Source organism: Oratosquilla oratoria, chromosome 12 (assembly GCF_046742065.1).
Source record: "Oratosquilla oratoria isolate Oo_2021 chromosome 12, ASM4674206v1, whole genome shotgun sequence".
Taxonomy (NCBI): domain Eukaryota; kingdom Metazoa; phylum Arthropoda; class Malacostraca; order Stomatopoda; family Squillidae; genus Oratosquilla; species Oratosquilla oratoria.
The window spans coordinates 22406930-22421533 of NC_134788.1; the positions used below are offsets into that span (position 1 = coordinate 22406930).

The 14604-nt window shown below is 44.2% G+C and overlaps 2 protein-coding genes across 3 annotated transcripts in view; both read left to right on the forward strand.

Moving 5' to 3' along the window:
* Positions 1-14604, forward strand: part of LOC143030269 (uncharacterized) — a 53301-nt gene that overhangs the window by 9757 nt on the left and 28940 nt on the right. The window contains exons 3-9 of the mRNA XM_076193424.1: positions 2276-2572; positions 2920-3083; positions 3589-3746; positions 3860-4093; positions 8946-9060; positions 10157-10266; positions 14011-14138. Of these exons, the coding sequence (XP_076049539.1) occupies positions 2276-2572; positions 2920-3083; positions 3589-3746; positions 3860-4093; positions 8946-9060; positions 10157-10266; positions 14011-14138 (1206 nt within the window). The remainder of the gene's footprint in view (positions 1-2275; positions 2573-2919; positions 3084-3588; positions 3747-3859; positions 4094-8945; positions 9061-10156; positions 10267-14010; positions 14139-14604) is intronic.
* Positions 503-2590, forward strand: LOC143031091 (THAP domain-containing protein 2-like). 2 transcript variants are annotated; one of them, XM_076194508.1, is made up of 4 exons: positions 503-948; positions 1127-1213; positions 1347-1430; positions 1702-2590. In XM_076194508.1, exons 1-4 carry the CDS (start codon positions 672-674, stop codon positions 2241-2243), a joined length of 990 nt encoding a protein of 329 aa, XP_076050623.1. In that variant the 5' UTR covers positions 503-671; the 3' UTR covers positions 2244-2590. The 2 variants fall into 2 exon arrangements, with proteins under 2 accessions (XP_076050623.1, XP_076050624.1); XM_076194509.1 differs by lacking the exon at positions 1127-1213.

Sequence of the window (14604 nt, forward strand, 5' to 3'; positions counted from 1 at the left end):
GCCCCCTCCCCCCGTGTGCATTGCTCTGTATTTACTGGTACCACATTCCATTTGGTAATGGCTCCAAACTGAGAGTTCCTCTCTGATCAGTGTTTTAATTTTTCCTCTCTTCCAGGATATCTCCCATTCGTTTAATCAGTTTAGCTCCAACCTGCCTTTTATAATGAGTTTCCATGTTAGTTTCTTTTGGGGGTGCTGTATGTACAGTATGATTGCGAGTACATTTGTGTCGTGGTAAATTTGGGAGCAAACTTTCCTGGACGCATCTGAACCCGACGAGACATAGTGTAGGCGTGGCAGTGCGGTGACATGAGAGGTTTGCTTGGAACACAAGCGCCGGCTTCGCCAATCAATCGTCTCCGTTGCCGTGACGTAAGCGTTCTCGGCCAATCAGTCGCCTCCGTTGCCGTGACGTCACCACTCTCTGGCAATCAGTTGTCCCCGTTGCCGTGACGTCACCACGTATCGGTTGTCAGTATTGTACAGCCCAAGATCGAGAGAATACAAGGTCTACTCAACAGCTAACCAATAATTAGGTCGTTTGCGCAGTGACGTCACTAGAAGTACCTGGCCGAGGGTTCGTAGAAATTCCGGCCTCAGTCCAGGTGTGGCTGGAGTCGGGAACGTGTCTCCGTTTTCTTTTATAATATTTATGCGTAACTAAAATAACTATGCCGTCCCATTGTGCAGTTTCCGGGTGCAGAAATACACATGTGAAAGGGTCTGAAATAACTTACCATAGATTTCCAAAGGATGAATATGTGAGAAATAAGTGGATTACGTTTTGCAAACGAGCAGAAAGATTTAATTCAGCCAATCCTTACATATGCAGCCGGCACTTTGAAGCAAATGCATTCCAGCGACATTTGAAGTACGAGTTACTTGGCATTCCCGTTCCTACATACCAAAAGAAATTTAAACCTGGAGCAGTGCCAACACTCTACTATGGTGAGTACATCTCGCAAACCATTGCCATTAGGTCACGATTTTCCTTGTTATTAGCTGTATATTGTTTTATTATACCATACCTTTCGTGCATTTTGTATTACCACAGGTGGCACATTAACTTATATAATTGAAATAAGGAAATGCGATGTCGGTATAGTAAGAAATCTATATTTTGCAGCATCCCACGTTTCGACTGCAGGTGGAGAGCAGATTGTGATCTCTGATGCAAGTCAGCCAACTCACACCAGGTCTTCCAATAGCAGAGGTTAGTATGCAAGATTTATCTGTGCAATGAAAAAATATGTGATTCAAAGTCAGTGACGAAAAGCAATCTCGTAATGCTAGGGGCTTTCCCTATGCATACTATTGCAAAATTGTAAGCAGTTATTTTTTTGCAGCATCCCACGTCTCGACTGCAGGTGGAGAGCAGATTGTGATCTCTGAGCCATGGCTACCAATACACAACATTTTTGATGCTAAAGGTAAGCAGTACAATTCACCATATTTGTACAAGTGTTATTAGAATAATTTTCCCTTAATATAGTTAGTTATATTTTGCAAACATATGTCCTCATTTTTTTCTTGAAGCTTCTGCAGATTCTAAGAAATGTCCTATACCTACTTACCTGCAACTCCTCATGCCCCACCTAAAATCTTTCCCTTCCCACTTTTCTCTCTCATCGCACCCTTCCCCCTTTTCTTCATTCCCAATAAAGGCTTACAATAGGAAATTAACTGTTAAAATCTTTTCAGAACACCCAGAAGATAGTAGTAGAAGAGATCCTACACTTGAAGAGGAAGGCATCATCCTGAGAAAAAGGAAGTTTTTGGATACATGTGAGATGACACATACTGCTTTCTTGCATGACACCATACATGCATTAAAGCAGCAGCTTGCTGTTGTATGTATGGAAAGGGATAAACTTGTTATTGAAAACAGAAAATATCAGGAGCTTATTACTATTCTTCAAGGTAACATTAAAAGTGATATTGCCACTGTTACATCTGATATAAAAGAGAAATTAAGAGCTCACTTTTCAGATACTCAAATTAAATCACTACTTGAAGGCAAACGCAATGTAGCAAAGTGGAGCGATGAAGATCTAAGTCAAGCTGTCAATTTAAGAAGTTTGAGCACCAATGCTTATTGTTATCTAAGAAACAAAAACATAATCCCTTTGCCATCAATAGCCACTATTAATCGGTGGGTAGGTAAACTTAATGTTGAACCTGGTCCATTAACATCAATAGTGCACGTTTTAAGACATAAAGCTGATACTATGTCAGAGTTTTAGAGGCTTTGTGTTTTGTCCTTTGATGAGACAAGTGTATCTCAAGAGTGGTCTTATGATAAAGCTACAGATACTGTGTATGCTCCAAAACACAAAGTTCAGTGCGTTATGATCAGGGGTTTAACCAGCAACTGGAAACAGCTTGTCTACTATAACTTCGATACCGACATGTCAAAAGCTGTATTATTTGATCTTATAGTTAAATTAGAAGACGCTGGAATGATAATAGTAGCAATGGTTAATGATCTTGGCCCCACCAATGTTAAACTGTTGAATAATTTAGGCATTGATATAAATAATACTAGCTTCCAAAATCCAGCTCATCCAGATAGGCAAATTTATGTGTTTGTTGATGCTCCTCATTTACTTAACCCATTCAACTCCGATGACAAGATGTCTTGTCATTTGGTCAAATAAAACAAAAAATCATAATAAAACAACAAAATGTTTGATGATCAAACAGCACCAGAAAAATATGACGTCGTCAGTCCTCCTCCTCGAGGAGGAGGAGGACTGATGACGTCATATTTTTCTGGTGCTGTTTGATCATCAAACATTTTGTTGTTTTATTATGATTTTTTGTTTTATTTGACCAAATGACAAGACATCTTGTCATCGGAGTTGATTGGGTTAAGCTCTTAAGAAACAACTTTTTTGACCATGGTTTCACTCTCAACAGTCCCTTCAGGAACATCACTAGCGGCAGTGTTCGAGAGCTTGTGATGAGAAGTGAATCAGATCTAAAGACGGCCCATAAAATATCATACAAGCACTTAGATGTTAAAGGAGTAAGCAGAATGAATGTAAAATTAGGTGCTCAAACACAGTTGCAAAATCTTTGCAGTATTTTGGTCAACAAAATCTTCTTAAGAGCAAAGATTGGCAGGACACGAGCAATTTTGTTTCATTAGTTGATTCTTGGTTTGATCTATTCAATTCTAGAACCCCCCGTTTTAACGGTTGCAGAACATGAAATAGGTAAGTCTCCCAGAAACTCTGTGGTGCCTGTACGTTTTCTCTTTTGCCTAACATTTTCACTTACGTTTTCACCATTTTCTCTGGGCTCCACTTCTGCTGACGTCACAACATGCGCGTGAGTTGACCTTGTATTCTCTCGATCTTGGTACAGCCAATCACCCAAACGGAAGTGTCCCCCAAACACCGCCACCGCTGAGGCCATTTCAGAATCATTTTGAAAAAGTTATATTTTTACTTATATAATGAAGGCCGCGTACTCGAGATTGTAGGCCACCTCCCGAGACAGAGAATCGGTGACGGTAAGGGAGATGGTCGCTGAATACAGGGCCCATTTTGACTGATGCGCAGCTAAACCGGTTGGCATTTCTAGGCAGCAACCGAGGAGTAGACAGGGTCGAAATAGGAACCTTGGGCGGCCTGGCGTGGCAATCGATAGCAAAGAACATTAACGGGCGCCTGCAGTACCTGACCTCGGGCGAGTTAAGCGACCTGGACATCGTCTTTGCAGGAGATGAGGACAGCATCAAGGTAAGTGTGGTGATTCGCATTAAATATCTTTCCCTCCTTGAGCAAGGTTGGCGGTGGTTTTGCACGGGTTGCCCCCCAAGGAATGCTTTGGATTTAATCTGCGACTCCCTCAGGCCCACAGGCTGAACTTGTCCATCAGCTCTCCTGTGTTCCTCGCCATGTTTACGGGACCCCTGGATACCGGTAAGGAGCTCACCCTTCCAGAGGACCCTCGTCAGTTCTTCCAGAAGCTACTGGATCACATGTACCTGGACCGGATGGACCTGGAGTCGGTCGAAGAGGCTCTCGAGGTGTATGCCCTGGCCCACAAATACCAGGTGGACCCAGCAATGAAAAATTGTGTGCAGGTACAGTGTAGGGAGGCCAGTTGCCCTTGATTTCCTCCACAGCAGGGTTCTACCTTTATTCTTCTTCTTTTTCTTCCCCTTCCGTTTTTTCTTCCTCTATTTATTCATCTGTATCTCATTCTTCTGTATCTTCTTCTCCTTCGTCTTCTTCGTCCTCTCTTTTTTTTTCCGTCTTCTTCGTATTCTTCTTCTTCTTCTGTTTCTTCTTCATCTCCTCCTACTACTACTCCTTCTTTATCTCTTTCTCTTCCTTCGTCTTCTTCTTCGTCTTCTTCTTCGTCTTCTTCCTCGTCTTCCCCTTCCTCTTCCGTTTCTTCCTTTCCTCCTTCCTCCTTCATATCACTATTATTATTATTATCATTCGTCTTCTTCTACGATTTCATCTTTGTCTTCGTCTTCTTCCTCTTTTTCTGTCGTGATAGTACGGTGATCAAGACCAAATGATTGGTTGAGTGTGTGTGATTCACCATGGTCTTTGGATCACGTGTTGGACTCGTGATCGGCAGGTATTTCCCTCCCGGAAGAAAGCTCAAAGCTCGTGTATGACCGATTTATGAGTAATCCTGTGACCTTACACGCACACATACCCCTAACTCCCCGCCCACGAGAGTTGGAGTAAGAACCCGCAGCGCATCGATACTGAAATCATTTCAGCCCTGGGCGGGATACAAACCCGGACCTCCGTAGTGGCAGCCGGGAACTCTACCAACTGCGCCACGAGTTGTGTGTGTGTAGCAATTCAGAACCATATTCTGGGCGTCATTATTGAACACCACGGCACTAGACGGGCCTCTCTCTCTATGGACAGAGTTGCAATAGCGAACCATGATACATTCGGCCTGTCACACTTCCTTAGGCAAATTCTTTTTCTTTTCAGCCCATTGTTTCCATCGTGAATGCGAAGATGATGCCGGCAGTGCTGGAGACTTCGGTTCTTTATCCCATTCAACTTCGATGACAAGATTCTTGTCATTTGGTCAAATAAAACAAAAAATCATAAAACACCAAAATGTTTGATCAAACAGCACCAGAAAAATATGACGTCAGTCCTCGCTTCGCTCGCGAGCGAAGCGAGGACTGACGCCATATTTTTCTGGTGCTGTTTGATCAAACATTTTGGTGTTTTATGATTTTTTGTTTTATTTGACCAAATGACAAGAATCTTGCCATCGAAGTTGAATGGGTTATGAGGACGCGGCGCTGAAGAAGTGTAAAGAGCTACGTGGGTCTGTTTCATGATGTGGCTGGTGTTCCTTTTGGGTTCAATGGTGATATCTGAATACATCTTTTAGTTCCAGTTTCAATCTCGGGTAGCGAGTCTATCACCCAAAGACATCTTAGTCTAAGGACGCCTCGCCTTACATTAGCGCGTAAGGAAGCACGGCGGCATAGTGCACGGGGGAACTTTGCCCCCGGTGCTTTCCTTCGGCCGAAACCGTCACCCTGCATGTCCCAAGTTCAATCCCTGGCTGTTCAGAAGCATGGCCTGTGTGACCTGCGGGTACTGGTCCGTGACCCCGACGCCATCATGATGCCTGAAACCGTGTCTCGTCTGAACAAGGAAAGCTTGAGGGATTTGTTGATGGACGACGCCCTGGCCTTATCTCCCTAGGCTGTTCCCTCCAGAAGATGGATTGCCTGGCAAGTGCTCGCAGTCATGGCGACCATTCCATTCCTCTCCGCCCGGAGCAGAGTGCATGGCTGTGTTTGTTTTGGTAGTCGCTCATCAAGCCCGCACGCTAAGGTGTTCTCTATGCATTTTTATGTCGTAGGGGAAAAGCCCAGTTAGGCCAGCAGGAGGAGCCGTCGGAGAGTGCACTACGGGAGAAGATCGGGGACCTGCTGAGAGGTGCGGTTCCTCGACATGCCCTACGACGAGATCATTAACAACGTGATCGGCACGAGTGTATGTATACCCAGTATGCCAGTCGAGGTACCGATCCTTCGACGCTCCCGATGACTATGCCTCTGCATCAGGCCAGGGGAAGGAGGGGGGCAACGTTAGAAAATGTGGCTTTCCCGCTTTCACTTTTTACCCAGTGGAGAGGGACCGATCTCCTGGAGACCGCGTTCTTGGTATATTTTGATTTACGGTCTTTCGAGTTTAGGAATATTTGTGTTCATCGTCTGGATGCACCAGGTGCTGGCGGAGTAGTGATGACGGCGTTGTAATAAGCTCGGCAACCTCGGAGGGTCCTAAATTCGTTTTTGCACCGCCTGCTGCCCTTGAGAGGGGGCAAAACATATGTAATGTTTACCTCGGAAACGGAAGTAGTTGGGAATGGAGCAGGTGACGGAAGACAAAAAAGTGGGGAATATGATCCTGTTTAGCAACCGCTCCACTCCCCGTGTCCGGCGAACGAATGGACGGGTTGTGTTATGCCCCTTGCATGAGGAAGGGAGCACAGGGGGCGACCCGAAGCCGAATGGAATCGGTTGGCGTTCCCCAGAGCCAAGTGCGTCAAGGGATGACGTGAAATAGCCAACGGCCCTTCGGTGCGACAGCGGCCCCGAACTGAATAAGATGGTCCGGTGTCGGTTGCCGCGCCGCCGAGGCGAAGAGTAGGCAGGCCAGGGCCGGTGGAAAGAGTCGACGTGACGTCAGCGCTGCTGGTGTCTTTGACTTGATTCCAGCCATCGAGCGATTTTTCATTACTCGAGTATACTTGTATTTGTTATTATATTTATTTCGAGTCGAAAGCTTCCACACCCGTGGACTATTGAGTTGATTCCAGCTATCGCGAGGTGAATTTTACGTCGGGTTTTGGCGGCTGGGTTGTGCGGATGGTTACTACAAAACGAGAATGTAAAGCACCCCAGAATAAGTATAAACCTCGAGTTATTTTATTACTATTACTATCATTGTCATTGTCATTAGAAGCGTTTCATTTGTTGTATTTGGTTCCTTTAGTTCACGCAATTTCCAAAGTGCCTGACATATTCCTCTGTTAGAATTCGAATTTGACATTGTGGTGAAATTAGTGTCCTCTACCATACGTGGTCTTATTCTCCTCCAATGACCGGGACTCTTATAGAGGGTTTGGGGAGGGGGGGTGCGAAGGAGGTGACAGTTGGACGTCGCAGAGGTCATGGGAGACTACCAGTTAAAATCTAACTAATTTGATATCAACGTGCATTTAAAAACATGACTGAGGTAGACCCGAGCTGTTGAACAAAGAGGAAGGGTGGGGGGTGTTGGGGTAGGAAGAAATAATGCTAACAGCCTTGTAAGACCTGTTGAATTAGGACTCTACAGGACCGAAATAACTACAAGGTTATCACTAGACAAAGTTGAAACGCTGCTCCACAATTCAGCCGCTATTGCCGAAACGACTACTGTCACGACAATGCGGTTCTCTGCCGAAACTGCTACTGCCACTGCCGGAACTGTACGGTAACCGCTGGAAAGGCACTGACACAACTATGCGGTCTTCCTTTACGGCTGCTACACACTTCACGAGGTTTATGATGGATAACCTTATTGCTACACTTGCTCAACGGCGGCTACTGCCATTATCAAACAGCCACGGCTGGAATTGAACAACCAGGACAACTACAAATTATACTACACCTAGAGCAACTACAGACTGGGGCTTCACTAGATGTAAACTTGGACCAACTTCGACATTCCTAAACCAGAGAATGACATTAACTGGCCTGTGCATGGCGCGAACGGGTTTTTATAGGTGAGGCGAAGGCGCCGTCTACGATTAGTTCGTTGTACACATGCATGGACTGCAAACTAATTTAGGTAAATACTCGTGTTTCATGGGATCAAACAGCTTGGGTCTTGACATCAAGAAAAACTAAAAATTTTGTACCAAAAATAGAAGAAAAATCCTTTATAAATTGAATTGTAAGGAGAACAAACTTTGTTCACTCTCGAATGAACCCACACGTTGAAACAAAGGGACACCACACAGGATTCTAAGTGTCTGAAGGCATCGATTGCGTAATTGCTTTTCTGTCGGCTTAATTCCAAGCCAGCGGAAAAATGTGATGATTTCATCACAGACATTTCATTTCTTGTGTTTCTGCACTTCGGTGGATGTAGGGTTTTGATTGTTATCAAAAAGTTAACATAAATAGGTCCTCGTGGCTGTTCAAGCCTGTTTACCTCTGTCGGTGCCGACTCGAATTGATGTTAAATTAAGATCCCGGTGAAAATAAGAATAAACAAAGACATAATGGTAAATAGAAATAGTAAAAAGGTAGAATAGCATGACTCTGCGGTCTCGTAAGACGTCGTCAAAGACATTAGGTGAGTTTTAGATGCAGTTCCAATCCTAAGGAAGCTCCTCGGTTTTTTGGATTTGGTTTCTTTAGTCTTGCTCAAGTAATTGCCATTACAATTCGAAATATATATATATATATATATATATATATATATATATATATATATATATATATATATGTATATATATTTGTGTTTTGGTATATGTAGGTTTTTCCTTTGTTAATAAAAAGTTGACATGACTTTATCCTAATGTCATATCTGTTCGAGTCTGTTTCCCCCTGTCGGTACCAACTCGACTGATCAAATCAGGATCCTGTAGCCACAAATTTGGCTTCTGTGAAAATAGGAATAAACAAATAGACAAATAAATAGCATGACCGAAAGATCTCATGAGATCGCAAAAGATATTATTATACTTGCTTCTACACAAAAAGTTCAGGTTACGGACGTGATTCACACAACACCCATGGAAGACCAGAGTACATCGGAAGGCGCCAACTCATACCAAACCCCACCTCAGCAAGATGTCTCCTCTACACCAACTGAAGGCATAAGCGTGAGAGAAGCAAATAGCCCCACACCTCAAACCAATGCTTAAAGCCCATGTATTCCCAGGCAGAGTTAGTCCTGTGCAAGCCAGACCCAGCATCAGAGACAAGTCCACCAGGCAGGCAAAAGCAGCTCAAGATTGATCACTTCTACAGGAGCAACTGTAGGCATGGCAGGAAAGGTGAAGGGTACATTTTTGGCCTCCCAAACCTTTGTCTTCAACTTCTTAAATTTGGGTACCAGAACACCCGTGTGTAATGGGAGCGTGGATTATAATTGTAATGTTATATAATTAGGTACCAATGTATGTATCTATATATGTATGTACCTCCTAGCGGGTTTGTATTCCCCGCCAATGGATTGATATTCACGCTAATTATGCGTACCGACGCTGTGTGTGACGTCAGTCTCTTGTTTTTCGGTGTTGTGAAATAATTTTGATTTGATTAATATTTGAACAAGTACTATAAATTTAATGTAACCTTCTATTACACGTGGATGCAACCTGTGACAGAGATTCCCCGAATATCATCCAAAGCTATACAGGTTCTCAGTTTGAGAGAGGATTTGTACCGACTAGCAGTGCCAATTCACACACCCAAGAAACGCCGTCAGGTCTACAAAGGACAACGCACATGTCAAATATAGTACTGAACGCTGTAAGATCGCTGAACACACACACACACACACACACACACACACACACACACACACACACACACACACACACACACACACACACACACACACACACACACACACACACACACACAAAGACATAAAGAGCTTATCAGCAGAAACTAGTGATTTTTTTTATGCCTAAAACAATCCCTGACATCAGAGCTAACAGACAGTCAACACTCAGTTCACCGAATGGAAATGAGCAGTTTAAAAATCATCATCATCAACATAGTACATGAGACAATAAACCTCCACTCGAGCTCATCAACTGAAGTGATGTTGGTCGGCGACTTAAATTTCCTTCAGATTAACTGGGGAAACAGGCAAATCCAAGGTAGCACCAGAACACTGCTTAGGCAGAGTACACCTCATACAATATATCCAGGAGCGAACCAGGTTTTAACCCTCTTGACCTGGTGTTAACAACCCAGACCTGGTACACACCTACAACATCCAGGACACCATTTTGTCAGACCGCAAACTGATAGATGTTACGCTGCACTTAAGAAGATGGTTCCACTCTGAATGTACGAGTTATGGAATTCCTCTCTAAGGCTTCAATATGTTAAATTACCAATGTAATGGCATACACTCAGGGACGATTCAAGACACCCCTGGGAATATAAATTGGGAAGAGATGTTGGGAGATAAAGATCCAGAAGAAAGTGTATCCATCTTCCTGGGCATATGCAACAGCGTTAACAGAGTATGTTCCTCTGTGAAAAAAGGGCAAGACTTCCTTGCGACAGAACGATCTTTATGAAAAAGAGGAAATAAGCAATGAGAAAAATCTTGTCAGCAAGGAACACAAGACTCCAAGAAGACCTGAAAAAGAAAATAATGGAGAAACTAGAAATAAAGGGACCCCCACAAGGAAGAAAGAAATAAAGACAGAATCAGCGATTAAATCCATAACCAAGTCCTTCTTCAACTATGGAAAAAAAAGAAGAGGGAAAACAATGCCCAGATTTGGCCCCTAATACACAAAAACTGAGCCCACATAAAAAGCAATTTCAGCATTACGGAGGCACCGAGGAAACGATATGAGGAGAGCCTCAGTACACTACTGGAACATAAGGAAATTCACGATCCAACAGAGTTCTTGAAAATGGGTAACCTTTGCAGTGTCTTTGTGGAGCTTCATTTTTTGCTTCGTCACACAGGTGGGCTAAACAAAAAAAAAAATAAGATTCTATATCAACCATGTACATGGCTGTGAATGCAAAGTAGAGTTAGATCAAGTACGTCCTTCCAGGAGGGAAAACAGAATCGTAACGTCCATAGATACTTCTCCCTCGCTCCTTCCTGCCCCTTCTCCTCATCCCACCCTCCTTCCCCCTTCCCCTCCCTTCTTCCTTCTCCCCTCCCCTTCATCCATTCTGCCCTTCTCCTACATCTCCCTCATCCTCATCCTTTTTCCTCCCGCCCCATCGCCCCTTCCCTCCCTTCTTCCTCCTAATTACAACCCTACTGCTCTTTCTCCTCCTACTTCCCTCTCTCTTCCCTCCTTCCTCTCCCCTCCCTCCCTCCATCCCTCCCCTTCCTCCCTCTCGCCCCTTCTCCCCCTCCGTCTTCCTTCCTCCTGACCCCCGTCCCACTCTCTCTTTCCTCTCCCTCTCTCATCCCACTCCCTCTTTCCTCTCCCTCCATCCCTCCTCCTCCTCCTTCCCTCCCTCCCGCCAATTCTTCTTCCCTCCTACCTCTCCCTCCTCTTCCGCCCGCCTCTTTTCTTTCTGCCTCTGCCTCCTCCCACCCTCCCGAACGCATTGCCTCCTGCTTTGGCTGGGACGGTGCACAAATTAGAGGGCGGAGGGAGGGACGAGGAAAGCGAGTGTCATCGTGCATAATTTCATAAGTATCGTCACTATTATCCATCTGCGGAGAAATTCCATTGGGAGGAATATATTTCACCCCCCCCCTCCACAAAAAAAAAAAAAAAAAAAATCCCAAAGGTTAGTCCATGACTAATTGGAAAACCAGCAGATCATAAGCCCATCTCTTTCCTTAATGGGTGTAGTAACAATGCGCACTATTGAGAAACTTATAAGCTCTCAGCAGGACGCGACCTCGGATCGACACCGTGGCAGTCTTCGACGCTAGCCGCTACAGCAAGATATGTGTGCGTGTGCCCTACGTTGTTGCCATTAATATGACTGAAACGATCGTCCAAACGTATTTTACATAGCCTCACGATTTAGTCTACTAAATATATAAATTAATAGATTAGTTAATGAATAGATAAATTGGTAAACCAACAGAAAGACTAATAGATAGAGAAGCTTACAGGGATTTAGTGACGTTTAGATGATAGAATAACACTTGGTTACAGGCCTCCCGTCTAGCCGTTGCAGCAGTCAAAAGTTAGTCAACCACGACGATGCAGCGTCGTGAACAAGCCAGTCTTCTCCACGTTCCTCCCACCGATAGTTTTGTGGGTAAGTGAGACTTGTTGGAGGGCGAGATACTCGTGCTCAGGGTGACCCAAGTGGTTATATCATGTTTTGTAGCGAGGCCTGGTGGTTGAATCTAGGATATTTGGCCCACGAAACAACTGCAACCTAGGACATTTGGGCCACGAGGGCGACCTGGGGGTGGATATTTGGGCCACAAACTATTTTTTTTCCCTTTCAATATATTACTAAACATTTTATATAAATTTGTTACTTTTTGTGTTCCCATTACTGTTTTTTGGTATTTTATGCCTTTTTACAAGTACTCTGTCATGAAGTGTTTTAGCTCTAGTTTATCGACCGTCCCAACCAGACCCTCTAACCTAACCTAACCACTTTCATGTCCCAAATATCCTAGTCACCGTGGCCCAAATGTCCTAGGTTGCAGTTTCGTGGCCCAAATATCCGTTCTCCCTGGTGGTTGTGCCTGCTGCCGCTTTCTGTCATGGCAAGAAAGAAACGTCCCAGGGCAGCGAGCAAGGTCTGTGGAGAGGGGGCGGTGTATCAATTTGTTGATATTTTTTGTATCCAAGACCCCTTTTATGTGTAGGATCAGTTTGGAAATACAAATTCTCGTTCCTCGTTCTTAGATTGTGTGTGTTGCGATGGCAATGATGTGCTTTCCTTTCTGTCCCTGTGTGGTGTGTGTGTGTGTGTCAGTTTTGCCTTCGCCCTCAGTGTGTGAAGGAATCATACCAATTTTTGGAATCTTGTGGTGAACCATTCGACCCTTTTATTGTTTTCCTTTTATCTTGTTTTCCTTATCTACTCCTGTCCCTATTTCTTTACCTTTCCGCCATTTCTCTCACTTCTTTCTTGTACTGTTGTTCTTCCTGTGCATGTTGTCACATATATTCCCATATATGTAAGGTGGGAATAGTTTATTACTTTGAATAACGGCGCCTCACGATAACGTGGGCGTCAAATTACAGGACGAGTACTGAGGAGGCGTGGGAAGGAGGTCCATCCATACAATGGAGTATTTGTTCTAACACTCAGCCTAGAACGAAGGAGAACGTTTTTAGTTAATTGACCAATGGGGTTCAACCACCATAGACGCAATTCCTATGGGCCAATCAGAGGGTTTTTTGAAGGAGAACCAGAGCGCCTTGGGCGTGTCAGAATCAGTTTGAGAGTAGAGGGTACGATGTAAAGGTGTCGCCTCGAAGGGGTCGTCGGCTGAAGTAAGTCCTCTGTACTCCCCCTGTATTAGTCGTAAGATTCATTAACTCAGCTAGGGTGAGAATTTCACACCATGTAGTGGTGTGAAATTTCTATAGTAGTGACTTAGACAGTGTTTTTCGTTGGTAAAGTATTAATTAATTAATTAATCTTCTTTCACTCCCGTTAAAAGTTTTCGAGCGGGAATCTTCTGTTTTGAAACTTATTACTCACTTGAATATTCAGTGATTGTTATCCTTCATGTAATCCTATTAACTTTAATGAATAGTGTTAAACGTTATCTGTGCGTTTCATTTTTCTTGATTTTTATGAAAGTATAAAATCAAGTGGCGACCTTGTAATTTCTATTGGAGTTATCCCAAAGACATGGGGTCTTGGGAACTCAGTCACCCATTCACTCTTACTATGTGTTACGAGTCTGACAACTTTACAATTTCTATTTGAGTTATCCCAAAGACATGGGGTCTTGGGAACTCATTTCACATACTTAATCTATTGCAAGTCAGATAGGTGAGCAAGATTCGTAACAATATTAGTCCTTGTCGGCCTCAAAATCCTTGCTGAGCCTTTTCCGGAAACGGTCCCTTTTCAAGAGTGACTTCGGTGCTACTGTCACCGACTGGTGCTCTGTTTCGTTGTCTGCGTGGCCACTGTCATGTTGAAAACAGCAAAGACGAATACCCGCTATTCGTATGCTGTTCAGTCAATCCATAGATGCCTCGAGTTTGACCAAGTGGAAAATCCGGAGCCTCGCAGTGGCCGACAATGGTCCTTAGATGCTCCCAAAATCTCTGGAAAGAAGAATTGAATTCTTGTAGCGAGAGGAGAGCACTCGCCAGTTGTCAGCTGCCCGTGTGTACAAAAGGGTAAGAAATACAGTTGAAGGTGATAGATGCCTTGGGCCCAATCCTTTCAACCGAGTGTCAGCCCTTCAGGGCTGCACCTGGTGGATGAGAGTTGACGAGTTTTGAAAGCGGGAGTATCGCTGTCCATCTTGCAGGACCATTGCACGCAAGGAGGTATTGGCCCCTTTCAGGTAGTGTTGAGGCAACTGGCAGTGTACTACTCGCTTGGGTCAGGGTTCTCGGAGACTGTTTCTCTGGGTTACATGTTGTGTGTGCCCTTTTGCGATTGCCCCCTCCCCCCGTGTGCATTGCTCTGTATTTACTGGTACCACATTCCATTTGGTAATGGCTCCAAACTGAGAGTTCCTCTCTGATCAGTGTTTTAATTTTTCCTCTCTTCCAGGATATCTCCCATTCGTTTAATCAGTTTAGCTCCAACCTGCCTTTTATAATGAGTTTCCATGTTAGTTTCTTTTGGGGGTGCTGTATGTACAGTATGATTGCGAGTACATTTGTGTCGTGGTAAATTTGGGAGCAAACTTTCCTGGACGCATCTGAACCCGACGA